This window comes from Dipodomys spectabilis, unplaced genomic scaffold, assembly GCF_019054845.1.
Source record: "Dipodomys spectabilis isolate Male_0828 unplaced genomic scaffold, ASM1905484v1 ptg000095l, whole genome shotgun sequence".
NCBI lineage: Eukaryota > Metazoa > Chordata > Mammalia > Rodentia > Heteromyidae > Dipodomys > Dipodomys spectabilis.
The window spans coordinates 18,211,855-18,227,532 of NW_024870772.1; the positions used below are offsets into that span (position 1 = coordinate 18,211,855).

A 15,678-nucleotide genomic window follows, 5' to 3' on the forward strand; every position below is an offset into this window, starting at 1 on the left:
GGACTTTCTGGCCTGAGCTGGCTTTGAATCATGATCCTCAGATCTCAGCTTTCTGTGAGCCACCGCTGGCCTCGCTTTTATTTATTTGTTTGTTTAGTTATGCATTTATGTATTTATTCATTGTCGGTCGTGGGACTTGAACTCTGGGCCTGGGCGCTGTCCCAAGGCTCAAGGCTAGTGCTCTACCACAGCACCACTTCCGGCTTTCTCTGCTTATGTGGTGCTGAGGAATCGAACCCAGGGCCTCAGGCATGCAAGGCAAGCACTGAGTATTGCCACCTGTGCCATATAGCTAGCGCCTTCCCTACCAGCCAGCAGTGACCAGAGGGTCGTTCTCCGTCTTGACCGGTCCCTTGCCTAGAGCTCCCTAGTGCGGACACCGCGAGGCCCCGCGTTCACGCTGCATAAAGCCTGTGCGTCTTCCCAATCGAGGGAACTGAGGCTCCTGGAGGTTGGGGCAGAAGGCCGGAAGCCGCGGGGCGGGGAGGCGCTCCAGCCGCAGAGTCAAGTTGGGCACTTCGGTGACGGGCCGCTTCCGTGGGTCGGGTTGTCAGGGTGCGTGGGGAAGCGGCGGGTAAATATTTGGGGCCGTAACCTGGGCTCCGGAGACGATTCGTCACTGCGGTTCCCCGGACGGGCGGGCGGGCGCGTGGCGAGGAGGGCGGGGCCAGGGGCGGCCCCGAGGTCGGTGGGGACAGACCCGGGCGCCCGCCCGCCCCGCCCCGCCCCACCCCGCCCGCCCACGGCTATAAGACGGCGGGACTGGCGGGCGGCGGGGCGGAGAGGGAGCAGGCGGGGAGCACCCGGCAGCAACCCCGGCCTCCGAGGGAGGTAGAGGCACCACACGCACCCGGCCAGCGCCTGGGGCGCAGGATCGCAGCACCGGGCCACGCGCGCCGCGCCCACCCCAAGCAGCCCCATGAAGCCGCCAGCCACGCAGGGCAGCCCGGCCGCCGCCGCGGCCGCAGGTGAGCGCCGGACTCAGGGTCCCCGCGTATTTCTCTCCCCTCTCCCTTTATGCATTTATTGTGCACACGTCAGGGCACATGTCCCCAGCCACGGCGTCCCCCGATGGCGGACGCGAGAAGAGGGTCGGGCGGGGGGCGCTCCCTTTACCCTCCCCACATACACACGCCGCGTCCCCCCGCACGTCTGCCCGGGAGGGGCGCGCGCAGCCTGGCTCCCCACGCCGGGTTAGGGATCTGAGCGCGCGGCCCTTAACGGGGTGCATTCTGACTCAGTCTCCCCACTGCCGCCAAGCTTGCGGGGCGCCCCGGTGAGCGAGTACCCAATGGAGGACACAAGTACCCAGGAGGGGGAGAGTACCCAGCAGAGGGGGAAAGTACCCAGCAAAGGGGACCAGTACCCAGCAGAGGGGACCAGTACCCAGCAGAGGGGACCAGTACCCAGCAGAGGGGGAAAGTACCCAGCAAAGGGGACCAGTACCCAGCAGAGGGGCAAGTACCCAGCAGAGGGGGAAAGTACCCAGCAAAGGGGACCAGTACCCAGCAGAGGGGCAAGTACCCAGCAGAGGGGACCAGTACCCAGCAGAGGGGACCAGTACCCAGCAGAGGGGCAAGTACCCAGCTGCGCACAGGTAATTGGATGGCCTCAGGTCTTTCGACTTCAGCTCCCGGGCCTCAGTTTCTTGTCTGCGCAGTGGGCTGGATAAGAGGCGGTCCTCTTGAAGAGGACTAAAGAAATAGCTGCGAGGCTGACACTAATTACTCCCTGGGGTGATGGCGGGCCCTCCTGGCGTCAGGTAGAGGTGACATCTTCCCTCCCCCCCCCCCCCCCCCCCCGCGCGCCCAGCGACTGAGCCACGGTCCTTTCCCCCAGCCCCAGCCTTGGACTCCGCGGCCGCCGCAGACCTGACCGACGCCCTGTGCGAGTTCGACGCGGTGCTGGCCGACTTCGCGTCGCCCTTCCACGAGCGCCACTTCCACTACGAGGAGCACCTGGAGCGCATGAAGCGGCGCAGCAGCGCCAGCGTCAGCGACAGCAGCGGCTTCAGCGACTCCGAGAGTAAGCGAGGGCCTCCTAGCACGGCCCCTGCCCCCCCCCCCGCCCCTCATTGCACAGGGCCTCAGTTTACTTCCTCTGTAAATCCAGTCCTGGGATCAGATCTAAAGCTTCACGTCCTCTCCAGGACGCAGGGAGAATGGGGTCTCCGGGACTGAAGCCAGCAGTGATCAGGGCCCAGGACCGAATCTAGGTGGCTGTCATGGGATGGGTGGTTTACCTGTCACCTGCAGGTCTTTCTGCACTCTACCCTCTCTCTTCTCTCCTCTCTCAGCTGTAACAACTTCATCATCTTCTCCTCCTCCTCCTCCTCCTCCTCCTCCTCCTCCTCCTCCTCCTCCTCCTCCTCCTCCTCCTCCTCCTCCTCCTCCTCCTCCTCCTCCTCCTCCTCCTCCTCCTCCTCCTCCTCCTCCTCCTTCCTCTCCTCCTCCTTCTTCCCCTCCCACTCTCTTCTCCTCTTCCCCCTTCCCCCTTCCCCCTCCCTCCTCTTCCTTCTCCTCCTCTCTCTTCTCTTCCTTTTTATGCCTGTACTGGGGCTTGAATTCAGGACTTGGACACTGTCACTGAACTTTTTCACTCAAGGCTGATGCTCTATCACTTGAGTCATAGCTTTACTTTCAACTTTTTGCTGGTTACTTGGAGGCAAGCCAGTCCAGGTTGGCTTTGAACCATGATCCTCAGATCTCAACCTTCCGAGTAGCTAGGATTACAAGTGTAAACAAGCCACTGGTGCAGCTATAACTTTTTAAGAGTATGTGGAGCAAGTGGCACAGGAATGGGGCTGGAGGGGAGAGGTGGCAGTGTGGGGACAAAGGAGTGTGGTACTGAAATATTTGTGAAACCAGAAAAGATTTCATAAGTTGCTGTTCTTGGAATTTTTGAAATAACTTCTTATGTTTTGGTTCAGCTGAGAGATCCACACTTTCTTGCTCCACTGGATACAGTTTTGAAAGAGTCTCAGCAAGGACATTGCTGAGACAAAGACCTACTTCCAGCTTATTGCTGGTTCAAGCTGTGTCTGGATTGGAACTTTGATCCTCAGATCTCAGCCTCCTAGGATTACAGGTGTGAGCCTCCTCAGTGAGGACCCGGCTCTGGTGATCTTCTTACAATGGAGACAATTTTCACCAACTCCCCCTACCCCACTTTGTCCTAAACAAACAACCTTGTAGAGAGAGGGAGCATTCATGTTTTATTCATGATCTCAAATATCCTGGATGATTATTGGATATGAGTTTAGGTGTTAACAATAAATATGGTGGCTTTTTAATTTTACTGAGGTTTTTGTTTTGCTTTGTGTTTTTGAGACAGGATCTTGCAATGTACCTCAGACTCGTAACTTAGAACTCATGCAGCCCAGCCTGGCTTCAAACTTGAGTCTCCAAAGTGCTAGGATTCCAGGCCTATGCCACTATGTCTGGCTTTAGTGACTATTTTCAAAGTGAATTTTAAGATTGCCTACTTATTCTTGAGCCTTTATAAGCATGAACATCACAACCTTTGCTGCTCTAATTCTGGGAGTAAAAGCAGTGTCTTTTCCTGTGATTCTCTTGTTTTGCAATCTGGAGCATTTCCTAGTTGCTGGGCAGAGATGCAGTGTGAGATGTGAACTTGACAGAGGATATAGGGCCTCGCCACCCGCTACCCGCCACCCTGGTTAGGATTTGAGTCAGAAACTTGAGTTCCAGTTTGAGTGTCCTTGGCAGCTCCACCCCAGGGTTAGATCAGGCTGTCACTTTTGAGGTAATGGAAAGGGAATGGATGAGAGTAAAATTTCTACTTAGAGCTTTTGGCGTTTGTTGCTAGTGACCTGGCTGCTCATTTTTGTTGTTGAAGAGAAGTCTTAAAATTTTTTTGAAATATCTGCTGGGCACTGGTGGCTCATACCTGTAATTCTAGCTGAGGTTGAGATGTGAAGATTGTAGTTCGAAGCCAGCCTAGGCAGGAAAGTCCATGAGATTCAACTCCAATAAAAAGCTGAAAGTAGAGCTGTGGTTCAAGTGGTAGAGCATCAACCTTACACAAAAAAGCAGAGGAATAGTGCCCAGGGCCTGAGTTCAAGCCCAAATTGGGGCACTTAAAAATTGTCTCAATAACTGTGGCTAAACTTAAAATATATCTCCTCCTGCTAGGGCATGGAGCAAGTTATTCATCAAATACACATTCTCTCCCCCGTGGAAAGCAGGCTGGAACATTTTGTCACTGATGCTCAAAGGCAAAGAATAGCTCCTTTCTAAGCCACAGCCTCATTCCGCTAGAGTATGGCCCAACCACACCCATGCATGGCTGATGGCAAGTTCCACTGGGAGGAATTTCAGATCTGGAAGGTTTGCAGGGGGTCTCAAAGAGAATGCACTAGAAGCATAGAAACAGTTTAGGGGAGATATTTGGGATGGACTTGCACATACAATTTTCAAAATTATGAGAATACAGAATAATTTCCCAAAGTATTTAATGGAAATTTTGCTCATTCTTTTCCAAATGTCAGCCAGTATGTTAATCTATGCTTGTTGCCCTTTTTTTTTTTTTTCTGGCCTGGATGCTGTCCCTGAGCATTTTTACTCAAGGTAGTGCTTTCTATCACTTGAGCCACAGCTCTACTTCTGGCTTTTTGATGATTAATTGAAGATATGCCTCTCATGAACTTTTCTTCCTGAGCTAGTTTTGAACCTTGATCCTCAGATCCCAGCTTCCTGAGTAGCTAGGATTATAGGAATGAGCCACTGGCACCCTGATCTATTGTGGCTTTTATAGAAGGTTGTAATATTCATTTAAGGTTTAAAGGATAGAATGAACTCATGCCTTTGATGTTTGGGGGTTTCACATATATTCTTCCTTTGAGGGAGGAGGTGCTTGACTACTTTATAGTAAAAGTGTGAGCTCTAATGTGCGTCTGAGGCTATTCTAGATACTTCAGGGATGGAGGAACTTGCTTCTTTAACATGGAGCAAGTCTTAAAACATTTGTTATTTTTGTCTAGACTTTTCTGATGTGGTCCTGGGAGAGGGAGCCCCATGGACTCTAGCGATTAGAATGATAGGGAGCATATGGTGGCTGAGGTGGCTTAGGAGCCACTAAGACTAAAACTTGAACTGACAGGATAGGCGAAGGAGGAGTTTTCAGGATGCCCTGGTATGTGTTAGGATTGCAAGTGAGTGACAGATCTTACTCAGATGCCTGGCACGGTGTCTAGAAGAACAGGGCAGTCCTAGAAGGAGCTTTTCTTTATCAGGTCCTTCTTTAGTGAGATGGTTAGAACTCAGATTTGTGGAAGGAGAAATCTCCCCTCATCTCTGCCATTCCCCATGGGAAAAGGGAAACAGATCCAGAGCTTTCTTTTTCCCAGTTAATTACTATAGTTTGCTTGCTGGAAAAGGGTTAGATTGTTCTATATTTACAGGAGCTCTGGGCAAGGTTCAGTCTGTGGCTTTACTTTCCTCTGGAGTAATACATGTCAGTATGAACCCTAAATTACCTTCCTCCCAACCCTCAAACTCAGAAAACATACCTAACTTTCAAGTGGGCCTTTTTCCCCCACTCCGAAGTTCTTCAAGTTCTGTCAGTATAACAAAAGGAAGAAGATTGTCTATTTAACAGACTGTTGTTTTGTTTGATGGTGTCTTAGAAAATGGCCCCACGATTTGAGGTTCTAGCTTCAGGAAACATCCTCTCCAGGTCCACTCGGTATCCTGACTTAGGGACTTAGGATGCTTCGAGATGAGGCTTCAGAGATGACTGATGTAGATGCTTTAAGGCTTGACATAGCCCCAAATTGTCTGCTTTCAGTTCCTTGTACCTCTATTAATAGCAGCACCTGACACACAGGTGGGGCACTAATACATGAGTATACTATCAGCCAGCAACACATTGCTTTCATTTGATTAGACTTACTGGATGTCATTTGTCAAGGAAAGAGGTCTAGGGCAATGAAAAGAGCAGAAAATCAGGCCTTACATTGTAATCTACCTAGTATGAGATTCTCTTTGATATCAGTTTAAAAAAAAATTTTTTTTTTGGGTCCGGTCGTGGGGCCTGAACTCTGGGCCTGGGCGCTGTCCCTCAGCATTCCAGCTCAAGGCTAGTGCTCTACCACTTGAGCCACAGCGCCACTTCCAGCTTTTTTCTTTTTGCTTATGTGGTGCTGAGGAATCAAACCCAGGGCCTCATGCATGCAAGGCAAGCGCTCTACCACCTTCCCAGCCTCTGATATCAGTTTTTAATAAGGGTCCGTAGAAAGGAATTTTAGAGTTTGTGGTACTTTGTGTTTGGGGCTTGTTCTTGGGTGGGTTCCTTTGAAGAGAAACTTAAGAATTTTGCTGCTATCTGAAAAAAAGAGCAGGACGCCAGGGCTTGGATCTTGCTTCTATTCTTGATGATAACCTTTCTCTCCTGAGTTTTCTGATGTTCATTTTGTTGGGACCTTTGAGAATCAAATGATTGTAACCACAGGCATGGTTACACATGCAGCTCCTACGTTATTATTGCCTTTCTCCTAGCCTCTCCCTGTGGTCTGGTTTTGGGGTGCTTGAGGGTTACTCTCTCTCTCTCTCTCTTTTTTTTTTTTTTTGCTTTGTGAATTACCTGTGTAGGCTACTAACACAGGGTGCAAGTGAATAGGCCAGATTTGGTCAGGGGTACAGGGAGCTCATTGTCCCATAATGTCCAGAACCTGGAGTTGGCCTAGGCTGTATAAAGACATGGAAAGAGTGGAATGGTGGTGTGTAGCAGTGAGCTAGTATGTGTGTGCATGTGTGTGTGCATGTGTGTGTGTGTGTGGTTGTGCATGCGCGTGTGCATGCATGTGCGTAGTATGTAGGGGGAGAAAGGAGTGAGCACATACTATGCTGATAGAGCCTATCTGTGTGGGTTTGTATAAATAGATGTGTAACAAGTGTTTTTTTCTCTTCCTCCCCATTGTGTAAGTAACATGAGTTCATTAGCAATAACAGGCAGCTTCTAATCATTTTAATAGCTTGACTTGCCACTGAGTTTATCAGTCAAGTGAAAATAAAATTGTATCACTGTTTTCTGAGTTTGTGGAAAATGCACTTAGAAGATGGACCAGGTTCTGAGGGCTACCAACACAAGCCAGGGCCATTTTCTAAGACTGTAGCTCCTCTCCACAATTTCCCTCAGCCATCTGAGTTGCCTGGAGCTTCTGTATCCTTACCGGATACCTTTCTTCCTGCCATTCTCTTTGGCAATAGCCTTTTCCATATTGGGTTGTTCCTTCTTTGAGTACTCCGTAGTGTTTGGTCTACTTGCCTTGAAGGTGAGCAAGTTGGGAGACTTTCTTTCCCCTACCCTGAAGCATGAGTGTTATGTAAAATTGCAGAAATAAACTCTAAAATCATGGAAAAAGCCTGCGGTGCATGCAGAGAAGAATGAGGTGTGGCTACTTGAAGAGTCATGAAGAAAGTAGCTACTAAGTGCCAGCTGTTCTGGGTGATAGAGACCAGAAAGGAGGCCCTGAGCTCTGAGCCAGGCAACCTCCCAGTTACAGCTCTAGGCAGGGAATGGAGGTGATGCTTTTGGATGCCTTTCAGAGCAGACAATAGGTTGCCCAGGGCCTCATGTTTCTTCCTTCTGTCCGGTGAACTGACTCCCTGGGACTCTTCTGTAATTGTCTTGCCCCTAAAATTTAACTGATCTCCTCCCCATAGTTATAGGCTACATTCACGTTGTTTCCCCTGGTGACTGTTCAGTGATGAACAGCAATGTTCCTCCCTTAAGAGGTGGGCTCAGCCTCCACACCAAAGTCAGGTTTCAGAGTGCCAGTGTCCTGAGAAGTACTAAGGGTCTGTCTATCTGTCTGTCTGTCTGTCTGTCTGTCTCTCTCTCTCTCACACACACACACACACAGAAGTGTCCCGTGTCAAGTGTGCTTGGGAGACAGCGCCAGACCCATTGCTTTTCACAATCTTCTTGGGAAGGTCAGATGTGGGAATCATCAAGGGTGAGGCAGGTGTCTACCCCTTTGATGATGGTGCAGCTCTTATTCCATAGCACCAGCACTCTGGGGAATGCATTTGGAAAAAAAATATATAGGTGTCAGATTAGCAGATGTTCATCTCCAAAAACCCTGAAACTAATTGTCCTTTTAGGTGATTTAGGATGGGTCTCTTGAGGGAAGAAAGGTGGTAAGGATTGGTTATGAGGATCTGATAGGCATGTTTGGAAAAGTAGATGGCCAAGAAGAAGGAAGACAATAAAGTAGCTCTGGCCGTTTGGTCAGGTGAGGCAGGGAGAAAGGGGGTCCGGTGAGGTGCCTCGAATAGCCTTATAGTTATGAGGTAATTCTCTCAAGACTAGAAACCTCTTTCTAGAACTTTGATTTCTTTTTATACCGGTATATGTATTTATAACTGAGGCAAGTTAATTTTGAGCTAGGGGAACAAAAGCAGGATGTTTTTTGCCTCCCCTTGAGCAGGAGGGAATTAAGTTCAAGTTCAAGAACCCCACGGAGGAAAGGAGGTTGGGCAAGGTGACATTGCTCATCTAAGATCTTTTCCAGAGCCCTCTCTGCCACAGCCTGGCTGGCTTTGTATTCTGTTTTAACCAGGAAGGCAAGCTCCGTGGCCACATCCTGCTTCCGCTGCCTGCTCTGCCTTTGAACCCTTTGAGTGCTGCCTTTTCTAGTCACCAGCCCCCAGCTAGCCAGGTGTGAGTTGGCTTCCTCCTCCTCAGTAAGTCTGGGGGAAATAGAATCTCAAAATCTTAGCACCTCAGCACTGGTAGCTCATGCCTGTAAGTCAAAAAATTAATGAGTGGCTCACGCCTTTAATCCTAATTACTCAGGAAACAAGTATGAGGATCATGGTTTGAAGCCAACCTAGGCAAGAAAGTTTATGAGATTCTTAACTCCCATTAACTAGCAAAAAAAGGCCAGAAGTGGAGTGTGGCTCAAGTGGTTGAGTGCCAGCCTTTGAAAAGCTAAAGGACAGCACTCAAGCCCTGGGTTTAAGCTTCAGTACCAACACATCCACACATGCATGTGCAAGCATGCATGCAGGCACACACTCATGCAAGTCTCTAAGCTTCAGAGCTGTTAGCAATTTAAGAATCATTTGGCCCACCTTTCTAGTTTATTACTGGGTAAACTGAGGCTTGGAGATAATCTCTTGTTCAAGGGCACTTGAGGACATCAAAATAGAAGCTGAGCTGCTTCTGGGCCTTTTATAGCCTAGCACTGTTTCTGTGACCTTGCCTTGCTGTTACTTTGTGTTCTGGGGGTATGAGACTAGAAGGATCTAGAGAATCTCTGCATGTCTGTGCTACTATGCACCACCAGGAGCAGAAAGCTTTGTCTTTGGTTCTAGCTTGTCCCAATAATGTAGGAACTTGGGGATTTCTGTGAGGAAGATTCTCATGAGCAGAGGATTATTAAGTGGCGGGACTAACTTTATGTTGTATTTTGGGGGGGTTCAGAGGGCAGTGGAACATTTTTTATGAGGGACAAGTTTGTATAGCTAACATCTCAAACCAACTACCCTCCACCAGCGTCCAAGGATTGGGTTGGCCATTTGGTGTGACCCCTGGTGGAGGCTTCTATATACCTGCAGAGGTCTGGTTTTGTGTGTGTGTGTGTGTGTGTGTGTGTGTGTGTGTGTGTGTTTTAATCTAATTTATTATTATTTTTATGTGGTATTGAGGAATTGAACCCAGGACCTTATGCACACTAGGCAAGCACTTTACCACCAAGCCACATTTCCAGCCATTTTTTTTTGGAAGTGACTGTTTTAAGGAAGTTCATGACTGGAGACACATGCTCACAGGGATACATGCACACCTGTCTGTCTCAGATCCTTTGGGGGAAATAAATCTAAAATCTAGAAATGCATCTATCTTCTTCACTATCAATTTGCAACTTTTGCTTCTTTTGGTGATAAACTGCTGGTTATCACTAGTTCAAAGAGAGATGAATCTACTGTGTACTAGACACTGTCTCTAATGAGTATGTTTCTTCCTGAAAGGTGCAGATTCACTTTATAGGAGCAGTTTCAGCTTCAGTGATGAAAAACTGAATTCTCCAACAGATTCCACTCCAGCTCTACGCTCCCCCATGACCACTCCTCCTCGAAAGGGTAAGCTAGCTTGCTAGTTGGACTGAGTTTTCCTGCTTCTTTATTCTCTTCCTTTTCTCCATTCCCCACTTCCTCTTCTCCTGAAGTAAGCTTTCCCAGATATGCAAGTGGGGAAGGACAGTAGAGTGTGAAGTGGAATTTGTTATTTCTCAGGATTTTGTTAAGTGTGGGTAAAAAAGTCACATAATTTGCGGGGAGGGGTGTCTGAAAATCTGAATTCATGAGGGAAATTCAAGACAAATTTGCACATGCTTGCTTTACTTTTTTCTCCCATGTGGTAACAACAAGACTGCTAAGTGATAGTGCTTCTCAAAGTCTCTCCTAAAACTAGTTGGCTTGAAAATTTTAAACTGCAGTTATCTTTTGAAGAAAGGAGGAGTTTTTAAAATTGCACTAACTAATGTTTCCATGTGACTAATGTAGCAATTAAGTGGGGTCGTCCTGATGAAAGCAGCAGTGATCTAATATGATTCAAAATAGCAGCTCTAGCCAGTCTCTGTGATATTAATGGCTTAAGAAGTTTTTAAAGATGCAGGAGCTGTTCCTTCTTTTCTTGGAACTAGAAGAGGGTCACCAGCTAGAGAGCTGAATGTCTCATTAGATTTGACAAGCATTCTTTCAAAACCAAAAAGATCCCTCCCCACCCTGAAAGTTATATATGCCAAAACTACAAAATACAATAGAAACAAAATAACCTTAAAAAGAAACACGAAGATTCCATCACTTTTCTCCATCTGGCTTTAAGACAGAACTCCTTTCTTTTTTTAAAGAGAAATTTTTAAATTCCCTTCGCAGCACAGCACCATTGGCAGCCATAGGGATATGGCCTGGGTCCAGCCCTCTGCCTGTAATGGATCTGTGCAATTCAGGATAGTCGTCTACAAAGTGGCTTTAGTAGTGCCCGCATTTGCTACCTGATCCTCTGGAGGGTAGGAATTAAAGAAGAAGGTTTAAAAGAAAAAGCCCCCAGTTGGCAAATTGACTTGAAAGGCTAAGAACAATGCACCATTTGTAGCAATCAAGGCAAGAAAGAGGGAAGAATAAAAATATTCAGCCATGCATTTCAAGGAACGCAGGTATGATGAACTCTACCAAAGAAAGTAAAATATGCAGGAAAATATATCTGAGGCTATAGAGAGAACAAAACCTAGCACGGCCTGTGCTGACACCTAGATAGGACAAGGCTGGCTGGGAACCAACAGTCTTACATCACCTTCTCTGTTCCACTTTGATATGGAGCGGGAATAATTCATTCATTCATGATGGAGGGACTTGAGGGTCATAGCCTTGCCCTGGGCCAAGGCACAAGTAAAACTCATCACAAGAAGGCAAGGGTGGCAGGAGTTAGAACCTAGATTTTGCTGGGTGCCAGTCACTCATGCCTATAATCCTAGCTACTTAGGAGGTTGAGGTCTGAGTTCAAAGCCAGCCTAGTCAGGAAAGTCCATGAGACTCTTAAGTCCAATTAACTAGCAAAAAGCCAGAAGTGGAGCTGTAGATCAAGTGGTAGAGCTCCAGGCTTGAAGGAAAAATAGCTAAGAAAAAGTACCTAGGCCCTGACTTCAAGTCCCTGTACCAACAGACAGGCAGGCAGGCAGGCAGGCAGGCAGGCAGGCAGGCAGGCAGGCAGACAGACAGACAGACAGACACACACACACACACACACACACACTGCACACACACTAGAATAAGTAGAACTCAGATTCTATTCCACACAGTGCCATACTTACTGAATGTTTTAACTCACATCCTACCCAATCAAAAAATAAAATCTTTTTAATATCTCCTTCCTTCTCCTTCCCCTTCTCCAACTTTTCAGACAGTGTTTTCATGTTAGGATGAGGTCAAGAAAGTTTGGGGAGTTATGGATGGGCAGTGATAAGTGGGAAAGAATCACTGAGGGTCTGGCACAGAACACAGTTCAATAAAGTCTCTGAAGATGACAGATATAAAATGGAAACAATCCATCCCATAACCCTGGAAATTACATAATCCTAGAAAACTCAGTGGGTCATCAACAGTCTTTAATATGGAAACTGAACTCTCCTCTTTTGCAGCCAAATTGGGAGACACAAAGGAGCTAGAGGACTTTATTGCTGACCTGGACAGAGCATTAGCAAGTGAGTATATGCCTGGTATTAAAAAAAAAATCCTACAGAAAACCGAGCAACACCACTGAGAAAGTGCTATAATGTGTCTTAGCTTGTGTGAGGCAGGAAGTTACATCATAAGGCTGCTTTGCATTTAGAAACAGGACCCTGGTGGCTCAGAAAGAAGTTCAGAGGATAAGCTTGCATTGAAGTACACGTTGCTCCTTTCCCAACTGTGAGAACAGGTCACCAGAAAACAATGGTGTTCTGTGTGGCAAATGCAGAATGAGCAGGATTGGTGCTTTGCAGTGGAGATGCCAGATTTCTCAGAGCTGAAGTGAGCCAACTGACCTTCAGGCCAGAGGACTCTAGCCCAGGGTCCAGTTTAGAATTGAATGCCAAAAAGAGAAGCTTATCACCCAGAAACCAAGATTAAATGGGCAATACTTGCTTCCCACTAGGGAATTGAACTAATAATCCATTCTGTGTGGTCCCAAATGTTGGGAACTGAAGACATGAGGTCATAGTTGCAATAAGGAATAGGAGGTATAGTTCAAGTGATAGATCACCAGTCATAAGTGGAAAAAGCTAAGCGAGAGTGAGTAGCCCTGGGTTCAAGCCTCAATACTGGCATAATTGCAATAGAGGTGTAAAGGGAAGACTGCACACAATCTAACTGTATACTGTACTCCCAAAGAATATGATTGCAAGAGCCATGCAGACCAACTGAGACCCCCTGAGATAGAGGTTTCAGAAACCCTACTGATGGTGGGTCCTGTTGAATCACAGAGTGGGCTTTGCAGAATTCTGTCCTGTCTCTCAACTTTTTAGTGGAAGTGTTAATTTTCTATATGATGTATTCTAGGCTATCTCTTTCTAAGTGGCTAGGTAAAAATCAAAAGTTAGATCCCTTAAAAATAAGGTCTCATGCCTGTAATCCTAGCTACTCAAGAGGCTGAGATCTGAAAAATGTGGCTTGAAGCAAGTTAGGAAAGAAAGTTTATTAGAGTCTTATCTCCAATAAACCAGAAAAAGGCCAGAAGGAGAGCTGTGGCCCTAGTGGTAGAGTGCCAACCTTGAGCAAAAAAGCTAAGGGACAAAACCCAGACCCTGAGTTCAAGCCCCAGTACCAGCACATGCACTTGCCTGCTCATATACATATGTTTATTTAAAAATAACTGTGTTCTTGCATGTCATGGTGGTGGGTGGCTCTCTGTAGTTCCAGCCCTTGGAAGGCTGGGGCAGAAAGATTCCAAGTTTGAGTCTAGCTAGGGCTACATAGTGAAATCAAAAGAAAAAAAACCCACCTCTTCTTAAGAAGAGTCTCTCAGAGAGAGACTTCTTAAGGTAGAACACCTTTGTGTCCTTTCTACTTGCTTGAAGATTTTATTGCTCCTTTTCCAAAGCTGCACCAGGTCACAACAGAAGACCTAGGCCTGTTTTGACAGAGTTAATTATAATTGCAGCGTGATTTGTATTAGTGCCATGTAACAAGCCTGCCTACTTCATGGAATTGCAGGCCAGTTGTTAGAGTTAATAGGTGGACACACAGTGCGTGGGGGAGCAGGGAGCTTTGATGTACAGCTGAGGCTGTGTGATGTGGTTAAGGGCAGGGATTGTGAACTTCTGGGAGTGGCTAACCTCCCCTTTCTCCTCTTTGCAGGTATGTAAAACAGGGAGCATCTTCAGATGAAGCTCCAGAAAGCTCCAAGGGCCTGGCAATTTCACCTACTAGAATCTGCTGCCAGAGGAGATGGAGAGGAGTCTCCCCTGCTGCCAGGCCATTCTCAGGCTCACCTTGCCACCAAGCCCTTGGGCCTGTCTCTTGGCAACTTAGACAGTGAAACTTTGTTTACCTGATTGCAGCATATTAGAGCAGATGATCTATGCTAATGTTATATTTTTCTCTTAAAAAATAGCTCTCTTGTAATTTAAAGTGCTTCTATGGAAATATTTGTAATTAATTATACATAGTAATATGTATAGTAATATGCTGTCCTCATTATAATATATTTTTGTATGCAAATAAAATTTGGACTGGTGTCTGTGCTTTGTAAGACTCCTTGTTTGTTTGTATGTTTCTGTTTTGTTATTTCTCCCATTGGCTTTCAGTTGAGTAAGATTCAAGGTGGAGTAACAGGCCTCAGGGCTCCTAGCAAGGAGGTTCTTGCACTGGGTGTGGGAAGATCATCCCCTGTGAGCTTCTTTCTCTATGATTTTGAGGGGAATGCTGACAGATGGCCAATGGAAAATCTGAACTTGAGGATTCATTTTAATCTAAGTGAGGTTTTTTTTTTTTTTTTTTTTTTTTTGTATGCTGCTACTGGGGCTTGAACTCAAGGACTTGAACTCTCACTTGGCATTTTTGCTCAAGTCTGGCACTCTGCCACTTCCATTTCTGGAAGTGAGGTTTTTGTTTTTGTTTTTGTTTTTTTCCATGGCATCTTTGCAGGAGCCATGGACTCTTTTCTTTGAATTAAGGGAAATAGCAGTTGTGTTCCAAATTCAGGACTTAGACAACAAGGAAAGTGAACTTAAAAATGATGATGTTTTACTATTTTCAACAGCTGAGCTATGGAATCAATCTAGGTGCATAGACTGATGAATGAATAAAGAAAATGAGATCTATATACATAGTGGAATTTTATTCAGCCATAAAGAAAGACAACAAGATTTGAGGCTCATAGTTTGAAGCCAGCCCAGGCAGAAAAGTCCCTGTGAGACTCTTATCTCCCATTAACCACTCACAATCCAGAAGTGGCGCTGTGCCTCAAGCTGTAGAGCACTAGCCTTGAGCGCAAAGAGGCTCAGGGACAGCGCCCAGGCCCTGAGTTCAAGCCCTGCAACCAAAAAAAAAAAAAAAAAAAAAAAAAGACACCTGTATCATTTACAGGAAAATGAGTGGGAACTGGAGATTATCATGTTAAAACTCAGACATATGTGGCCTGTTTTCTCTCATGTGGAATCGAGATTAGACAAACATGAAAGTGAAAGGAGGAAGAACAAGTGGGAGGGAGTAGAGGGGACACGAGAGGATAGTGCGAAGTAAATATGATCAAAGTACGTTATACACGTGTATGAAGGTGTCATCATGAAAACCACTAAAAAGGTACCAAACACGCTGGTGTGTTTTAGAAGATCTGGGCACAAAGGAAAGTGTGGTGCTGCTGTCATTGATACCTGTGTCCAGGCAGATTCAGTAGAGCTAGCAGGTTCTGATAGATGGAGTGTACATAGAAGTCTCAAACTCCTACCCTAGAACAAGACTGGATATTATGCAGGCAAACTTGGTGTTTTTTGAATGGGAATTCTCTGTAGTAACTTCTAGAAAGAACAGCCAAAGCAAACAAAACAAAACAGAAATACCACATACACTCCTCATGTGTAAGAATCTCTAGTACCAGCCCCGGTATACATACACCAGCCAGTCTCTCTATGGGGCAGCGGGACCAATGGATACCTTCTTCTTCCCTGGTGATCGT

General features: G+C 46.6%; 1 protein-coding gene across 2 annotated transcripts; it reads left to right on the forward strand.

Annotated features, from left to right (window-relative positions):
- The first annotated feature begins 785 nt into the window (after positions 1-785).
- On the forward strand, positions 786-14,255 carry Rgcc (regulator of cell cycle). Of its 2 annotated transcripts, none has more exons than XM_042685855.1 (5): positions 786-968; positions 1,840-2,025; positions 9,996-10,112; positions 12,161-12,226; positions 13,860-14,255. In XM_042685855.1, the coding sequence occupies exons 1-5, from the start codon at positions 920-922 to the stop codon at positions 13,865-13,867; spliced, it is 426 nt and encodes a 141-aa protein (XP_042541789.1). In that variant the 5' UTR covers positions 786-919; the 3' UTR covers positions 13,868-14,255. The 2 variants fall into 2 exon arrangements, with proteins under 2 accessions (XP_042541789.1, XP_042541790.1); XM_042685856.1 differs by having other exon boundaries at positions 9,996-10,106; positions 12,164-12,226.
- The last annotated feature ends 1,423 nt before the right edge of the window (positions 14,256-15,678 follow it).

Coding starts and splice junctions, on each gene's coding strand:
- Rgcc (XM_042685855.1), top strand. CDS start 920: ATGAAGCCGCCAGCCACGCAGGGCAGCCCGGCCGCCGCCGCGGCCGCA. Junction 969..1,839: donor GGCCGCCGCCGCGGCCGCAG/GTGAGCGCCGGA, acceptor CCTTTCCCCCAG/CCCCAGCCTTGGACTCCGCG. Junction 10,113..12,160: donor TCCTCCTCGAAAGGGTAAGC/TAGCTTGCTAGT, acceptor TCTCCTCTTTTG/CAGCCAAATTGGGAGACACA.